At 38.7% G+C, this 16,487-nt stretch overlaps 1 protein-coding gene across 7 annotated transcripts in view; it reads right to left on the reverse strand.

Moving 5' to 3' along the window:
- Positions 1-16,487, reverse strand: part of SEMA3F (semaphorin 3F) — a 159,070-nt gene that overhangs the window by 33,751 nt on the left and 108,832 nt on the right. For 6 of the 7 annotated variants that reach the window (XM_058168332.1, XM_058168331.1, XM_058168335.1 and 3 more), the window contains 4 exons: positions 15,373-15,435; positions 10,856-10,975; positions 7,160-7,249; positions 2,047-2,140 (listed from right to left, as the gene is read on the reverse strand). In XM_058168332.1, coding sequence (XP_058024315.1) covers positions 2,047-2,140; positions 7,160-7,249; positions 10,856-10,975; positions 15,373-15,435 — 367 coding nt within the window. The remainder of the gene's footprint in view (positions 1-2,046; positions 2,141-7,159; positions 7,250-10,855; positions 10,976-15,372; positions 15,436-16,487) is intronic. The other variant, XM_058168338.1, reaches the window with a different exon arrangement.

Consider the following 16,487-nt stretch of genomic DNA (forward strand, 5'->3'; position numbering starts at 1 on the left):
AACCTAAATTTTAAATACTGTACATGCAGCTAGTAGTAGAAGGGACTGTGTAGCCTGTACCCCAAAAGGGCAGAAAGGTATGGGAAAGAGGAAGAGGGAAGTACAGAGATTTTCTTACTTTTCCCTAATTCCCATGCCCTGTCCTAACCTGTCTGCAAAGACAAGCCCAATGAATCCCTATATTCTGAAGGTCAGCTTAATTCAAACCTAGAAGACTTTTGAATATTTCATAATGAGCCTGAGGCCAAGCTCTTAGTTTCTGCCGAATTATAAAGAGCTGCTAGGAAAATAAAGGCAAGAAGAAGGCCAGTGTGTGTGTGTGTGTGTGTGTGTGTGTGTGTAGGTCTTGTTCTACTAACCCCTCATGTCCACTTAAAGACTTAAAACAGCCTGTCAGGTGTAAAAAGCAAACATCTTTTTTTATTTGGCAGCTTTGATAAGCAAACATTCAACTGAAGCATGTGGTGGGCATGGGACATGGGGCTTTTCTGCTGATGCTACTGCTCCAAAGCTCACAACAGAGGACTTAATAAATGAACCAAGCAAGGCTGTTCATCAATCCCTGATGCACTGGCACAGGGGCACAATTCTTGCTTTTCCCAAACTGGGGTCACAGCTGCTGCCAAATTAATTTTAAACTTTAGGGCTTGTCCTGTAAATGGATACTGGTGTCTGGACAAAATCAGAGGCTGGCAGGCCACATCAAGGGGCTGGGAGATTTGTGGGAAGCAAGAACTCTAGCCAGTCCTGGAACTGACTGGGAGGGGGAGGGAAATGTAGTGCAGCTGTTGTGCCACTAGTTAGTATGGGGTAAGCAGGACAATGATACCACTCCTCATGATCTCCCTGCTGTGAGCTTATGTAACTCCAGCTCTCCTCCTAAGGAAAAGATCTGTGGAGCTGGAGTTCCCATGTAAGAGGTGGAGAAGCCATCTGGGAAAGGGAGACACCGCTTAGCCAAAGTTCAGAGAAGGTCCATGCTTGGAATCAATCTGCAGGTGCATGAAGCAGAAAAGTCTGCATGAGGCAATGGAGGATAGAAACCAATGAGGCATGTTCCTCCCCTTCTCTTTCATATGGCCAAGCACATACTTCGTTGATTATCAAAAGATGAAGGCAAGAAGGTTAAAACTGCAGGAGGAAATTATGGCGACTTGGCATGATCAGTGGAATTAAAAAGGATTCAGCATCCTGATGGGATATCTTTAAAGCTCTATATTGCTTGGGACCAGAATATTTAACAAAATATCTCCCGTGTGTTGTGAGACCAGCAGCATATAAATTTAATAAGTAATAATAATATTTATCTCAATGCTTGCTGAATTTGCTGGGAAGTTAACCACATCCGATGGTTCTTTGGAATATAGTTTCTGCAGTGTTGAAGGGCCTACGGTCTTTGTTACCTTTTACAAAGTTTGTTCATAATCACCTTTAAAATGAACTTTTAAGTCTTGTTCATTTTTATTAGTTATTATTAGAATTATTAGTTCTTTTCTTTCTGCTATCTTAAGTGTTTCTAATGTTTTGATTGTAAACATTTTTATTATGAACTGCTGAGAGAGTTCAAGAATTAATGGCATATCAAGCTCTTTATTTCATTTATTTCATAATTAATGAATTATGACAGAATAATAGTTGATAGCTCTACCAAATATCTATTAAATTCCACATTACATCATTACAATTTAATGATTGTAAGCCACCTAGAGTCGCCTCCAGATGAGATGGGCGGCATTTAGGTTGAATAAATAAACAAGAATAAATTCAGTATCATATGACAACAGGGGAAGCAATGCCTCATTTAATAAGTGAAAATGAAAGAACATAATCTAAATAACTTTCACTTCATTTCTTTGTAATGAATTCCCAGGAACTCACTGAGTTAAAAAAAAAATCTTACTACAACTTTTTGGGTGTTTTTTAAAAGGATCCAGAGTTTTGTAGCTCCTTCAGATGCAAGGAGATACCCGAGTATTCTTTTAAGGGTTCTGTTGACTAATATATTACTCACTAGGAAGACTGACATTATACAGCCAAGAAACTCACTTATTAATGCTGATACTGTGTCCACCTTCGGGTCATATGAGCATTTCCCTTTGCCTGACTCCAACTTCTCTGGTTCTAAGTAGAATATATAATCCTGGAACAGAAGGCAAGAGATGGATATACCACCTGTGTTATCATACACTTTTACTCTGGATATCTCCAACCACCTCAGGTATAAGGCACATATATGGGAATTATAGAATACAAAGTTATCTTTTTGGGGGAAGAACATTCAGGCAATACAGTTACAAACGCTTGAATTTAGGCAATTCTGGCCCAGAATATGTCTGCACCCTCAAAGTGGCCTTGAACCATTCATGAATACTGATTCTGGGGTAGATCCAGTGGGGACTGCATCAGTTCATCATACAGAGCAGACAGTTCCACACCACCACCATGCCACGGTGTGCTTTTTAAATGCTACTTTTGTTTGAGAGTGGAGAAAACCTCCAGTCCAAACCGTGTTTCACGCTTAAACAAAAGGTTCACCCCATAAAAGACAGCTTTCTCCCCCATCAGTGAGATCCATGTTAAAGCAGAGTCCACATTTTGAATGTTCCATCAACATTGGGCCAGAAGGTCCAATGGCAGCAGAGAAGTTACAGCAGGCACTGTTCTTAATGCATATTTAAAATGACCAATTGGGAACATGTTCTTAGATGCTCTTAGTTCATTCCAGCAAGGGCATTGCTGTTCATGTGCTATAGTTCTGATTGGTATTTCAGCCACATCACAGCTCTGCCAACCACTTTATTTTGGAAATATTAATCAAGACCCCCAAGTATCTGTTTTACATTTGAATTGCCAAAATAACCTTTTTTGGGGACAAAATAAATCTGTTTGTGATAGGAAAAAGGAACAGTTAATATTAAAATGCTATTTTCTGCCAGGTTTTCCTGCATGCTGTTACGTTCCAAGGCATTGCATGCAAAATATTACTTCTAGAGCTTGCCAAGTCATAGAATCATCATAAATCACATTCAAAGCAAAGAGAAGGAATTTCTTCAAGGAAGCCCATTCTCCCCCCTCCCCGTTATATTGACCTGCTATATCAGGGGTCTCCAACCTTGGTCCCTTTAAGACTTGTGGACTGGAACTCTGGGAGTTGAAGTCCACAAGTCAGACCATTGGCAGGCAGGCAGAATTTCTCATTGCTTGTAAGCATTCAGTGGAGAAAAATAAGTGCACTTGAGAAAAGTGTTAAATAATGTTGTGACACATTGTTGATGACAGTATCTGAATTGGTGCTGAAATGTAATCAGGCGATATTAAACTGAGATAAATGTGAATACAGCATGAATCATATCTCTCCACTGAACACTTCAGGGACCTTCAGATAACCATTAGTTGTCTTGTAACAAGCTATATGAAAGAACACGTAGTAGCAAATCTATCACATTTTTCTCTGAAGATACTCAAGAGCAGACAAACATGAATTGGGTTGATAAGATCCAGACATGAGATGTCATGCTGAAAGTTTTAAAATAAATGACATTAATTACTCCCTAACTCTGATATTTTATGTTGAGAGTCACTTCTGCTCTTGTTTCCAGAGTTGCTGGAAAAGTCTGCAGATACATAAAGAGCCATGCAGGTGTCTTTCCTAACCAGGGTGATAGAATTCACTTTTTGGAAAAACAGCAGTCCAGATCTTGTTAATAAATTGTTAGGAAATCATTGCTTTACTGTGTTAGGACCATCAGGAAATAAAAAAAAGGCATTTGCTTTATAAATGTTCAGAGGCATTTTGTGTTTTGTGTTTTGACAGATTGATAGACACACTTGGCATAACACTTAATATAACTTTTAATTCTCACTGTTTATTTGGTGGACAACCATTTAGATATGAGCTGGCAGTGTGCCGCAGCTGCCAAAACAGCCAACACAGTTCTGGGCTGCATAAACAGAGGGATAGAATCAAGATCACGTGAAGTGTTAGTGCCACTTTATAATGCCTTGGTAAGGCCACACTTGGAATACTGCATTCAGTTTTGGTCGCCACGATGTAAAAAAGAGGTTGAGACACTAGAAAGAGTGCAGAGAAGAGCAACAAAGATGATTAGGGGACTGGAGACTAAAACATATGAAGAACGGTTGCAGGAACTCAGTATGTCTAGTTTAATGAAAAGAAGGACTAGGGGAGACATGATAGCAGTGTTCCAATATCTCAGGGGTTGCCACAAAGAAGAGGGAGTCAAGCTATTCTCCAAAGCACCTGAAGGCAGGACAAGAAGCAATGGGTGGAAACTAATCAAGGAGAGAAGCAACTTAGAACTAAGGAGAAATTTCCTGACAGTTAGAACAATCAATAAGTGGAACAACTTGCCTGCAGAAGTTGTGAATGCACCAACACTGGAAATTTTTAAGAACATGTTGGATAGCCATTTGTCTGAAATGGTGTAGGGTTTCCTGCCTGGGCAGGGGGTTGGACTAGAAGACCTCCAAGGTCCCTTCCAACTCTGTTATTATGTATTATGTATTTGATCCATCTTGAAATAAATATGACAGGGACATCACTGTTTTATAATATTAAGCTCTTTGGGGGAAATCCATATTGAAAATGTTAAAATAAATTTTATCCAAAATATTAACAAAGCCATTTCAAAGCAAAAGTAAATGCAAAGTCAGTTTAAGAGGCACAATTGCACTTTTATTAGCCATGTAAATTATGGTGTGCAACATGATTTTTATAGTTTACAACACGGTTGTCCAGCCTTTTGGCTTGCCTGGGCCACACTGAGTGAAGAGGAATGATCTTGGGCTACATATAAAAATATACAATATAGTTAATCTAGATTAATAAAAAACTTCATTTTTAAAAATATTTTTAATTATCTTCTGGGGCTGAATTACTAGCTGTTCAAGACCACATGGAGCCGCAGATTGAACACTGTTGATTGATAACATGTTTTTCTGTATTTTATAGTCAAAAGCTCAATAATCAGGCATTGTAGAGATACTGTTCAAGAACTGTGGCTATATATTAATAACTAATTCTGACAAAAATAAAAATAAGAGCTTCTTGGGGTCTTTATTTTCAACTCCCCAAATAGAAATCATAATTGTTTAACAACTTTGCATCCAAAGATAAAGAGAGCATGAGGAGGAATGTGAGTTATATGGTTAAAATATTATTACTGGGTTCTTCTTTTGACAATATTCATGCCACTAGGGTTTCAAATAAATGCCATCTTAAAAAGGGATCTGTCTAGCCAAAATAAACTGTGGCCCAACTTTTCCTGAACAATTGCTAAAGTCAGCAATTTTTATTAAAAATGAGCTGAGTCAGTGTAAAGCACATCAAAGAGGTTTTTTTGGGATGAATGAGCAAAATGAAAGAATAGATGTGACTATGCCTATAAGGAATTGGAAAGCATATAGTCTCATTCGGGCTCCAAATGCCAAGTGATGTTAACCTAGATAAAGCCCAGAAACATCAAAATATTGTCAGTATTTCACATAGACAGAGGTTTTGAATAATGGCAGGGCTTTGACAGAAAGTGCAGGGATCATCTTTCAGAAGGAGATCTTTCTGAAAAGGGGGAGGGAGACTCCTTTTGAGGAGTATTTATCTCAGCTATTTCCCCCAAAAGATATACATGTATGTGTATGTATGTGTGTATAGATACACACACACACACACACATATAGGTGTATACACTCATATATATAGATAGGTAGGTCTGTGTGTGTGCTTGCATGCACACACACACACACACACACACACACACACACTCTGTGTATATGTATATCCATGTGTGTGTAAATACTTTGTCTAAACACAGTCACTATCAATTTTCTATGTATTTTGTCTGTTTTAATAATAGAAGTCACCCAAACTTGTTGAAAGGTGGAATATGAATATCTAAAGAAAAAGAATCTGCTCACTTAAAAGAACTACAGCAGGCCCACTAAATAAGTTAGGCAATCTTTGTTTAAAATGCCCTCTTTAAATTCACCTTAGGACTTTGTGAACTAAGATGTTGCAAAATAGCATCAACACTTGAAATTTACCTGTTTAGAGAAATGTTTGAAAGTCTAGATTTTATTGCAGAACGATTTAGTCATGCCACAGTTTGATATTATGGCCAAAAGAATCTGTCTGGTCTTAGAAAGGCTGCCCTGCATATTCACCATGAACATTTTAGGTGCGTCATCTTGAACTCAATGTAGAAATCTGTTGCCAAAAAAGACGAAAGATTTATATCGCATTGAAATCCAAGAAGAAACACATTAGGAAAGGGATCTCTTTAGCTTTTAACTTGTAAATGTTAACTTGGTTCTTAACCATGTTTTTAATTCATGTGTTTATATTGTTTCATTATGTTGTTGTAAACCCTCCCACCCAGAATCACTAAGGTGAGATGGGCAGTGTAGAAATCTGATAAATAAACAAATCACATGGCCAGAAATTCTAAACTTCAGACTAAATTGACTACACAATTTACTTCCTTCCTTCCTTCTTTCTTCCCTCCCTCCTCCTTTTCCAACAGCTAAAAAAAATAAATTTAGAATCTGTAATTGTGTACGTGTCCAGCTGGCTGATCCCCCAAATTAAAACATGCTCTTGTAAACAGCATCCAACCACTTGGATCTTCCTCTCTGTTCACACTGCTAACATGTGTTTATACAACATACAGAAATACATCCCATCCACATCCCACCGCCACCCCCACCTCCCATTTTCAGCATGACTTTGATCCTTCCAAACTACTTGCAGCTTATGTATGAGGCAGCCTCTCTTCAGTTCAACATTTGCTTGAAATAACAATCTCATGTGTCTACATTTCAAGTGGATGGATACAGGATCTTGTCCTGTACGTTAAGGTCAAACATTTTAAGAGACTTATTTCTTGATGCAAGTCTGATGTGAGCCTGGGGAAGGAGGAATTAGTCTGAGAGAGGAGACGCAAGGAGAAGCTGTCCAGGAAGCGCGCTCATTGCTGGAGGGGCATGTGTCTATCCTGGCCACACTTGACCCTCCCCCCCTGCCCCTTAGTTGCCTGTTAGGTGCATGCCAGTTGAAAATGAAGGTTAGAGAGCCCAGGCTCGGGCATGCTAGGGAAGGAGCCATTTTGTCCTTGGGGAAGGACAGGCAGAGCGCAATTCCCACCTTGCGTTCCACTGGAGACGGGTGGAGGGAGGAGTCAACTGCTCTACTTCCCCGTCCTCCCTGCTGGATGGACTGGTTCAGCTCAAAAGCCTGAGGAGAGGAGGAGCAGAGAGTTAGCACTGGCAGCATCATCTGCCAGAGAAGCAGGAATGGCAGGGTCTGGCCAGAGAGCATGCAGAAGCTTCACTATCTCTGTCACGTACACATATTGATTACCATTGAGACCAAGGTTGTCTTCAGAAATAGCTGTATCCTCTCTATAGTCTGAGTAGGATAGTCAGCTATTCTCCAGGGCTATCTGGAGAACGTCATACCTGAGTGGGTCAACACTGAGAAGGTCTGAGGCATCACAACTAAACTGTCTAAAAAGTGCAGAACTAAAAGATTTGGCTGCATAGCTAATACATCTTTAACATTTTTAATGAGCATCTGAGGCTCCAGATGTTGCTAAATTACTATTTCTAGTGAACATGATCAATGAGTAAGAGCTGTATGGTCATCAGGATCTGATGGGCCATTAACTTGGTTTTTGCATAAAGGCATAAGCTGTACAGGAGTTAAAGACATAATAAATATGAAGCAAATATTTTCTTTTCTTTTCAATAATTGCTGTGTTTTTTGTTTAGATCTTGGGAAGAAAGGTCCTTTTTGAAGCATTAAAAATATTTAAAATGGTACCTCTATATTTTTTTTTATCAAGTAGTTACAACTGAAAGTCATAGCAGCAATATAATATCAGAAACCTGTGACAGAAAATGGTCATGAGGTCTGTTTTAAAATTAAACTAGGCAAAACCTTTGAGGAAAATGATTATGAGAAGATAGTTTAATGGTGAAAACATTTTCCATGGCTATACAGTACAAGCAGTTTATATCATTTTTAAGGATCAGTGATATCTAAAACCAGTAAGTCAAAACAAAATACAATGAAACCCCCCCCCCCCAACTATTACAGGTGTGCTAAATAGCAACAATAAGGCTGATGTTACATAAATTGGTAAAGATGTACCAGTCCACACTGGATGGAGGTTATTATACAGACCAATTAATGTCAAAGATGGTGTCACTTATCTGTTAATTGAAAACATGTTAACAACAGCAAAACGTTTGGTTGCCGGGAAATGAAACTTGAATAATGTTCTATTAATAGTACAATAAAACACGGCATGCTTCCAGACTGTAAAAATGATGAATGATGTGCAGAATGCAATTAATCCTTTAAAGACATAATTTAAGCAACTTCAATGACATTTCCCGAGATGCTGGATCAATTACCGCAACATGACATAATTCTGTGCATTCCTGGGATTTGAACTCTATTCAGTGCAATGACAGTTTATTGCTTAAAAAAATGTGCATTGCACTGGGCTATATATACTAATACAATGTCTATGTAATTTTCTTACAATTTTTCTCCTTTCTTAAAATATTCTATTATTCTATTTCTTTGATGTCTATTTTAGTAACTACAATACTAAATCAGATCAACATAATTTATTCCTATACATAGTTTACCTAATTAATCACCAGATGCTTATAGACCATTTTAAAAATTCTGCTACATTTTTTTTCTTCAAACTTTGCCGTCCTTTTTAAATGAGCTTCATATTATCTTTCCCAAAACTTAAAATTCCATCTACATAACAGAACCTGTGAAACACAGCTTTCCTCAATTTCTGCCTCCCGGGGACTTTATACTGCAATTATCTTCTTAGTGGGATACGGATACATACTGAATTGAAAAAAAAAGTTTTGAAAACAAGTGTATCTTCCATCATAGCCTATCAAATTTCTGAAGTAGCTATGCGTTCATAAACGTTTGCATATGCTTATTGACTCATGTTTCAGAGTTGGGATCATTGCAAAAATGAGAATAGACCCCGATAGTCAATGGACCGAAGATAGAGGTGCATGGATTATTTTAACGCTTGAAATCTCTCACCTCCTTTAAGAATAGAGAAAGAATATCCTAGTACACACAAATGGTATGTACATTTCCTAGAACATACAAATGGAAACGTTCATGATTGTGCATTTGTTACAGCAAGGCTCAGGGATATGTACTATGCGGTTGAATGTAGCATAGAAATCCTGATTGCTCTATTTTGCTTAGAAAAATGTTAGCATTGGCTGGAGAATGCCTGTATGACCATTTGTTTGGATGGACTTGATCTCAGTTTAAGACTCTTGCCTTTGAGCTAACATAAAAGGTAATCCTTGGTCCTGAATTTGTAAACATTTTCTTAAGCAGGCACTTCAATCGTTTCCAGGAAGACTTCCTGTAATTATGATAGTGTGTGCTCAGGTTAAGCATGGAAATGTTTTTGAGACCCCTAAAAATAGGAGTCTCATTCGACTTGTAGTGTTTTACCATAAGGGGAAAAATAAGAATAAATTAAATATGAATGCGTTTTCCAGACTTTGAGGGACTTCCCAGAGCCAACCAAAAACAAGCTTAAAATAGAATAAGCAACATTATGAACGCTGATTTACTGAGTCAAATCATTCTCTAGGAGAGAGATTTTCCATTGTTTTTAATGTAAGATTCATTATTTGACTAAGAATTTTGCTTCTTTATGGCATGGTCTCTCTCAAGACCTACTAATTCCAAAGATCTATGGGTGTATAGAAGGATGCCTGGCAGATGGGGCATTATTGTCATTGTAGTCACTGATCCCAGAAATGGGGAGATCAGATAATGCTGGTAAGAGCTATAGAACCAAAATATGAAATAAGTGTTTAATATAAATATAAACTGTGAGAGACAACCTCATGCTATATGGATGGGAAGCAGACTGTATTACATAATTATACTGCCCCATTTCCAATTCAGTTGTATATATGGTCCTGGGAATGGGCAGCAAAGACAATTTCCAATTCTTTCTTGAACAGAGAAATTTGCTCCAACAACCTGAAGAAAAGCAACACAACAATGCAGCAATCCAAATATCTTTCACCAAGCTTTCATTCAAAGAAATGATAAAGAAATACCAAACATGTCACATTAGGTCTGATTTCATAGTATATCAGCAGTCACGAGTACTAAAACACTACTCTAAACAGCAGTACCTGAGTTAATGTTGCTGGATTTATAAATGGGCTCCACTTCGTAAGATTCTCAGAGGAGCCTTTTAAAGGGTTTTATTGAATAATTGATCTCCAGCTATATGGAGTATGGAAGCCATACAAAGCTTTGAACTTTCTAAGAAGTGAATGCTCAGTAGATAGGGAGAATGGTTCAATACCTCCATTTTAAAGAGGACAGTCTAAATTGCATGAAGAATAAGAATGATCTCAGCTAGTTTTTACTTTATCCCTAGCTCATATCCTACATATTTGTTTCCTTTTTCTCACCTTGCAAGTCACTGTAACATTGTGACTATAGAGACTACAACTAATAGGATTCAGGCTTACATATTCACTTATCCAGAGTGAGTGTCTTTAGGCCAGTGTCAAGTCTTAGAGGAGAAGTTATTGCACATTAGCTTACGCCTCTGGGGTTAAACATGGAGCTAAACAAATGAAGGCTCGGTCTCGGTGTGCAAAGCCAGAAGCCAGCTTCTAATGGTTTGTTTCTCCCACCAGGATCTATGGGAGTGTAATTCTGCTCTTCTAGTGTTGGCTGAGGCCACGTCCAGGTGCTTCCCTATTACCAATCTGGATGCAGTTCTAGTCATACGCTCTGACATCGCCTCACCTGTGCTTTGCGACCCCGGTTGACAAAGGTGCAAACAGGATTATATGCGCCAGTGCCACAGACATACAAGTGTGTTCGATTCCAGGGCTGGATAAGTCGGATGAAGTTCCCACACTCACCCTAGAAGACAAATGGAACATTAATTTAAGCCTCCTACAAAATTATGTCCACTTCAAGAAGGGGAGGTGAGTAATTGTACCCTCTCTTCATCACGACCCAGTGGAAGATTCAAACGTAGAAGGTCTTCAACAGGAAATGGCTTTACTATTAAAGAAATAGTAGTGCACAGTCCTTGTGCATTGCAACAAGCAAGTCCTATGGACAGGTTTGGTGTTTCCCCAAAAAGAAGACCAGGTCTTATATTAATTTTTTGCTCCAAAAGACACATTAGGGCTTATTTTCTGGTTAGGTTTTATTTTGGGGGAAATACAGTATTAAATGCATCCATCTGGCTGTCAATCTTAACTGGGGCTTATTTTGGGGGTAGGGCTTATATTATGAGCATCCTGAAAAATCATGCTAGGACTTATTTTCTGGTTGGGTCTTATTTTCGGGGAAACAGGGTAGTTATGTGCATTGAGCAGTCACTGAAGTGACACTTCTGAGCAAATATAGCCTGGTGCCCCTTTAGAATCAGCAGTACATTTTGAAGCATTTCCTCCAAAAAGATTTTGGATGTTTCTGCAAAGCAAATTTTCTGCATGTCCTATTTATGATGCTTTCTCCCCCACCCTCTCTCTCTCTCTCTCTCTCTCTCTCTCTCTTTGGAAGAACTTTGAATTATTTCCCATTTCAGAGCCAACATTCCTTTTTTCATGTCTTACACTACAGCATATTTGTAGCTGAAACAGACTATAAATGGTGCAGGTCAAAGCTTTCCTTCTTGTCCTTGGCAATCTTTCTAAAGTCTGAGAAAATAAGAGTTGTACAATTCCATATAACTATCTCGGTGTCAGGATGGCAAATGCCAGACTCCTGGTCCTGTTTATTTGCAAACACAAGGACAATGATTTGAATACAAATTGCATGAAAGGAAATTACTTCCAATCGACTCAAAAGAGGACTTTCTGACTTCATTGGTTCCAGGGACAAAGGAAAAGAACTCAAGTAAAGCTGGTCTGGTCCCCACTTGTTAAACCAATGATTTTTTCAACCTTGGTAACTTCATGATGTGTGAATTTCAATTCCCAGAAATCCCCAGTCAGCACAATTTATTGCTATACTGTATAAGTGTATTAGAAATGAGTGTATGTGTATAATGTTTACATTACATAATTATAATTATACTCATTTTTAAGCACTTGATATGTCTTTTTTATTATGTACGATTTTGCATCTTCTTTTGTTTTTCTTTTTTTTTCTGTCACTATTTGTCACTATTTGAAATGCAACAAAAGATATTTTGAAATCCCAGAATTCCCCAGCCAGCACACAATAAGGAAGTTATATAAATAATGAGTTAATGTATTAAACAAATAAATGCATTTTTGGCAAGAGCCCCTTGCCTCATTCCCTCTGATTTGATCCTTACCATTTTTTTTCAGTTTAATTGTAATTTTATTTTCTTGTCAGCTTATTCAAATCATTGGGAGACAGTTTTATACAAGATTATTATTATTATTATTTACTTTATTTATTAGACATGAAACTCAGTCAACCGAACATTTAAAAATGCATCACATTGACTGGTGCTAATGGTTGATACAGGTTGCTGCCAGTGTCCTAGGTATCAACTAAGTACCTTCTTAAGATGTACTTAAGATTATGATTATGATTCATTGAGGCCTAAGTAAGGAAGATAATGCCATTTTAGTAATTTTTCATATTATTTAATTTGCCTTTTTTAGCAATTGCACAAAGATAAGTGTGATGCTTGTTGACAGCTTAATGACACTGTATTTCAAGATAGTGAGGACCATTCAGAAACCTTCTGAAGTTCTCCCTCTCCTTATTCAGAAGGAGAAATTGATGACTAGGATGGCTATTTAATGGAGTGGATCTGTTACAGTGATATTTCTCATTCACAGAAACTTTTAAAATGTATGACCTTCAACTCCTAGAATTCTCCAGCCACCATGCTAGGGGATTCTGGGAGTTGACTGAGCATACATCGTAAAGTTGTCAAGGTTGAAAAATGCTGTATTAAACAGTGTGAAGGGCTTGGAAACGCTAATGAAACCTATACTGAATAGTTTTAGTAAGTGACAATGGAGAACACCAGAGAATAAGCAGAGAATTCCCAGCATGTGGCAAGGCCTAAGCTTATTAATTAATTGGATCTAGGACCAGGAATGAAGCATGAAGCAGTATGTCTGAGCATGGAGTCCCATTTCCTCTTCACAGCTCATGTTTCCTCCTTGCCTCATGCCTCAGTCTGGAGGAGCTCAGCTGGAGCCAAGGGTAATAAAGTTCAAGAAGAAGGGAAATATGCAAGCAAATGCAGCTTCCTTTGCTCAGGGCGTTTGGCTCCTCTGAAATTAAACCCCAAACAGTAGCAGCTGAGAGATCTCAACAAGACAGAGTTCAAGGACAGTTGGTCAAAAGGCTAGCTAGGCCGTGCAGGAAACAGCTTGGTAACCTCTAACCTTGCTTTCTTCTACTAAGACAAAAAAAAATTAGCCTGCATTATTACCAGCGAACTTAGCTCTGGCTGAACGTATTTTCCTGGTTCCTGCAATTTAATGCTGATAAGGCTTCTTCATCTGATTATGTTCCACGCACAGAAGAAAAAAAATATTTCCAGGTAAAAAATGCTAAAAATTGCGAGGTTGGGGCTCATGAGCTTTAGTCACATGCATTTGCATGTCATACATATCCTTCGGTTGAGCAAGGTTGCTGGGAGAAGATAGGCTTCTCCTCCCTCACTACTCATGCATCCCACAGGTTGCTGTCATTACCAGCTGAATACCAGAGATTTCTTCCGGCCAGTTTTCTGATCAGTTACTATTGAACAAAGTGGGCAAAGTTCCTGGCAGATTTGTTTGCTCCAGGTAGTCAAAGATTGCACGAAGTCCATAATCCACAGGTTGTCTTCCATTCTGCACTGATCTGCTGTCTTCAGATCAAAAAGCAAAGCTACCAGCTTTAGCCCTTATTCTGTCCTTTTATAAAAGATACTGTATGGGGAAACGCAGGTATACAACGGCTGTCAATTCTTCGGTTCATGATGTTGTTGCCAAGGTCTGAAAATTTTTATATAAACTACCTCTCTTCTTTCTCACCAATCAGTAAAGGACAATTACAGGTAGTCCCCAACTTTCAACAGTTCATTGGGTGACCATTCAAAGTTACAACAGCACTGAAAAAAGTGACTTATGACCTTTTTTGACACTTGCAACCTCTGCAACATCCCCATGGTCACACGATCAAAATTCAGACACGTGACAATGGGAGCATATTTTTGACAGATGTAGTGTCCCGGGATTATTTGATCATCTTTTTGCAATCTTCTGACAGCAAAAATCAATGGGGAAGCCAGGTCCATTTAACAATTGTGGTAATTAACGTAACCCCTGCAGTTATCCGCTTAAGAAGTGTGGCAAGAAAGGTGGTAAAATGGAGCAAAATTGACTTAACAGTTGTCTCACTTAGCAACAGAAATTTTGGGCTCAATTATGGTCGTAAATTGAGGACTACCTGTATGAAACATAAATCGTAAGATACCATATTTTTTTGGAATATAAGATGCTCCGGACTATAAGACGCATCTACCTTTTTTGGTGAGGAAAACAAGAGAAAGAAATCTGCCTCTGCCTCCCAGCAATTTTGCCTCATTGCAGCAAACAACAAATAGCCTGCTTTACTTTCATTTTTGTTTTCAGCATAGTTTGATTAGCACAAGAAAAAAAAAATCTGCTCCCAGCAATTTACCTCCTTGCAGCAAGCAGCAGAGGCCCCAGCAAAACAGCTGAGAGTCGGGAGGCTGATCCAAGGGACAATCAACTTATGCTAATTAGGCTGTGCTGAAGCTGAAACAGGCTGTTTCTTCTTGTTGCTTGCTGCAAGGAGGTAAATTGCTGGGAGGCAGAGGCCAAAGGATGGAGGCCAGTGAGTGGACGGGGCTACATTTGGTGTATAAGATGCACCTAAATTTTCACCCCCTTTTAGGGGGGAAAAAGGTACGTCTTATACTTCGAAAAATACGGTACATAAGATACAAATCTATGTATATCTTATGTATCTTGAGATACAAATATTGAGGCCCAAAATATTATAAAACCTTTGCAGGAATAGTGCAGAAATGACCTAAAATGGGGTCATCTTTTAGAAAACATAGCAGTCAACAGATTTCTATTATTAGCTGTCACCTAAAGTATCTGGACTTCATGGCTGAAAGGGTGAGAGTAAACAGGAGGTGGGATGAGGCAGGAAAAGGTGGCAAAGCACAGTCAGTATTTGCTGATTTTTCTTGTCCGCCTGAAATCCTTGTGGAGGTGTGAGCAATACCCCTCTTTCCTGCATAATATTAGGACTTCACCATCCTGAATGAGCTTGGGGATAACATCAGAAGTACTTACATTATTGTTCTTCCCTGACAGGACACATTCATCTATCCTTTGCTGTGATGCAGGCCAGTGGATCTGCCAAGTGAAACAACATCTCATAGTTACAACTCTGATTTCCCATATTTTCCCCTTAACCCTGGTCCCAAGCCAGACAATATATTGAATTGGAAGTTTTGCATTAGAAATCACGTGGAGTTTTTCAATGTGATTATTTTAGAAGCCAGCAGTCATATCACCTTGCTGTTTGTCCCAGATGTGTTTCTTAAATGCAGTATTTTTTTACATTTTTATATAATTTCCAAAATATTCTGGAAATTACCCCATTCCTTTGACCAGGGGTGTTAAACTCAAGGCCCGAGGCTCGGATGAGTCATGCGTTAGCCACGCCCACCCCCTGGTTTAGCGAAGGAGAAAAAAGTCGCAATATGTCACGTGACAACGTGACGTTGCAAATTTGACACCCCTGCCTTTGACTGTGAAAAAACCCTATATATCAGTGGGTGCCAAGTACAATGTGGTTGTTTTGGAATCACAGTAACAGGCTAAGTTCTTGTAATAACAAGTACATACAGATACTCATACAGTGGTGGGATTTAGCCAGTTCGCACCACTTCAGGAGAACTGGTTGATAACTTTCTGAGCAGTTTGGTGAACTGGTTGTTGGAAGAAATCATTAGTGCAGAGAACCGGTTGTTAAATTATTTGAATCCCACCACTGCACACATACAGATTTTAAACTTATACTGCTTCATAAGTAATAGTTTAGAAATGAAGAACATTTAACTATTTAAAACATTTTACAGAAATGATCATGAAACCCAGTTTAAAATGCCCAGGTATAAGCAATGATTCTCACACTTAAGGTTAAGGCTTCACCATTTTGTCACCTGTTTTTATGAAGACACACCTTGGTCTAGTGGTTAAGGCATCAGACTAGAAACTCTGAACTCTAGTCCTGCCTTTGGTACAAAACCAGCTAAGTGACATTGGCCCAGTCACTTTCTCTCAGCCCTAGGAAGCAGGCAATGGCAAACCTCTTTTGACATCTTGCCAAGAAAATTGCAGGGACTTTTCCAGGCAGCCTCCAGGAGTCAACACTGACTTGAAGGCATGAATATAAATAGTTA

Source organism: Ahaetulla prasina, chromosome 2, assembly GCF_028640845.1.
Source record: "Ahaetulla prasina isolate Xishuangbanna chromosome 2, ASM2864084v1, whole genome shotgun sequence".
Taxonomy (NCBI): domain Eukaryota; kingdom Metazoa; phylum Chordata; class Lepidosauria; order Squamata; family Colubridae; genus Ahaetulla; species Ahaetulla prasina.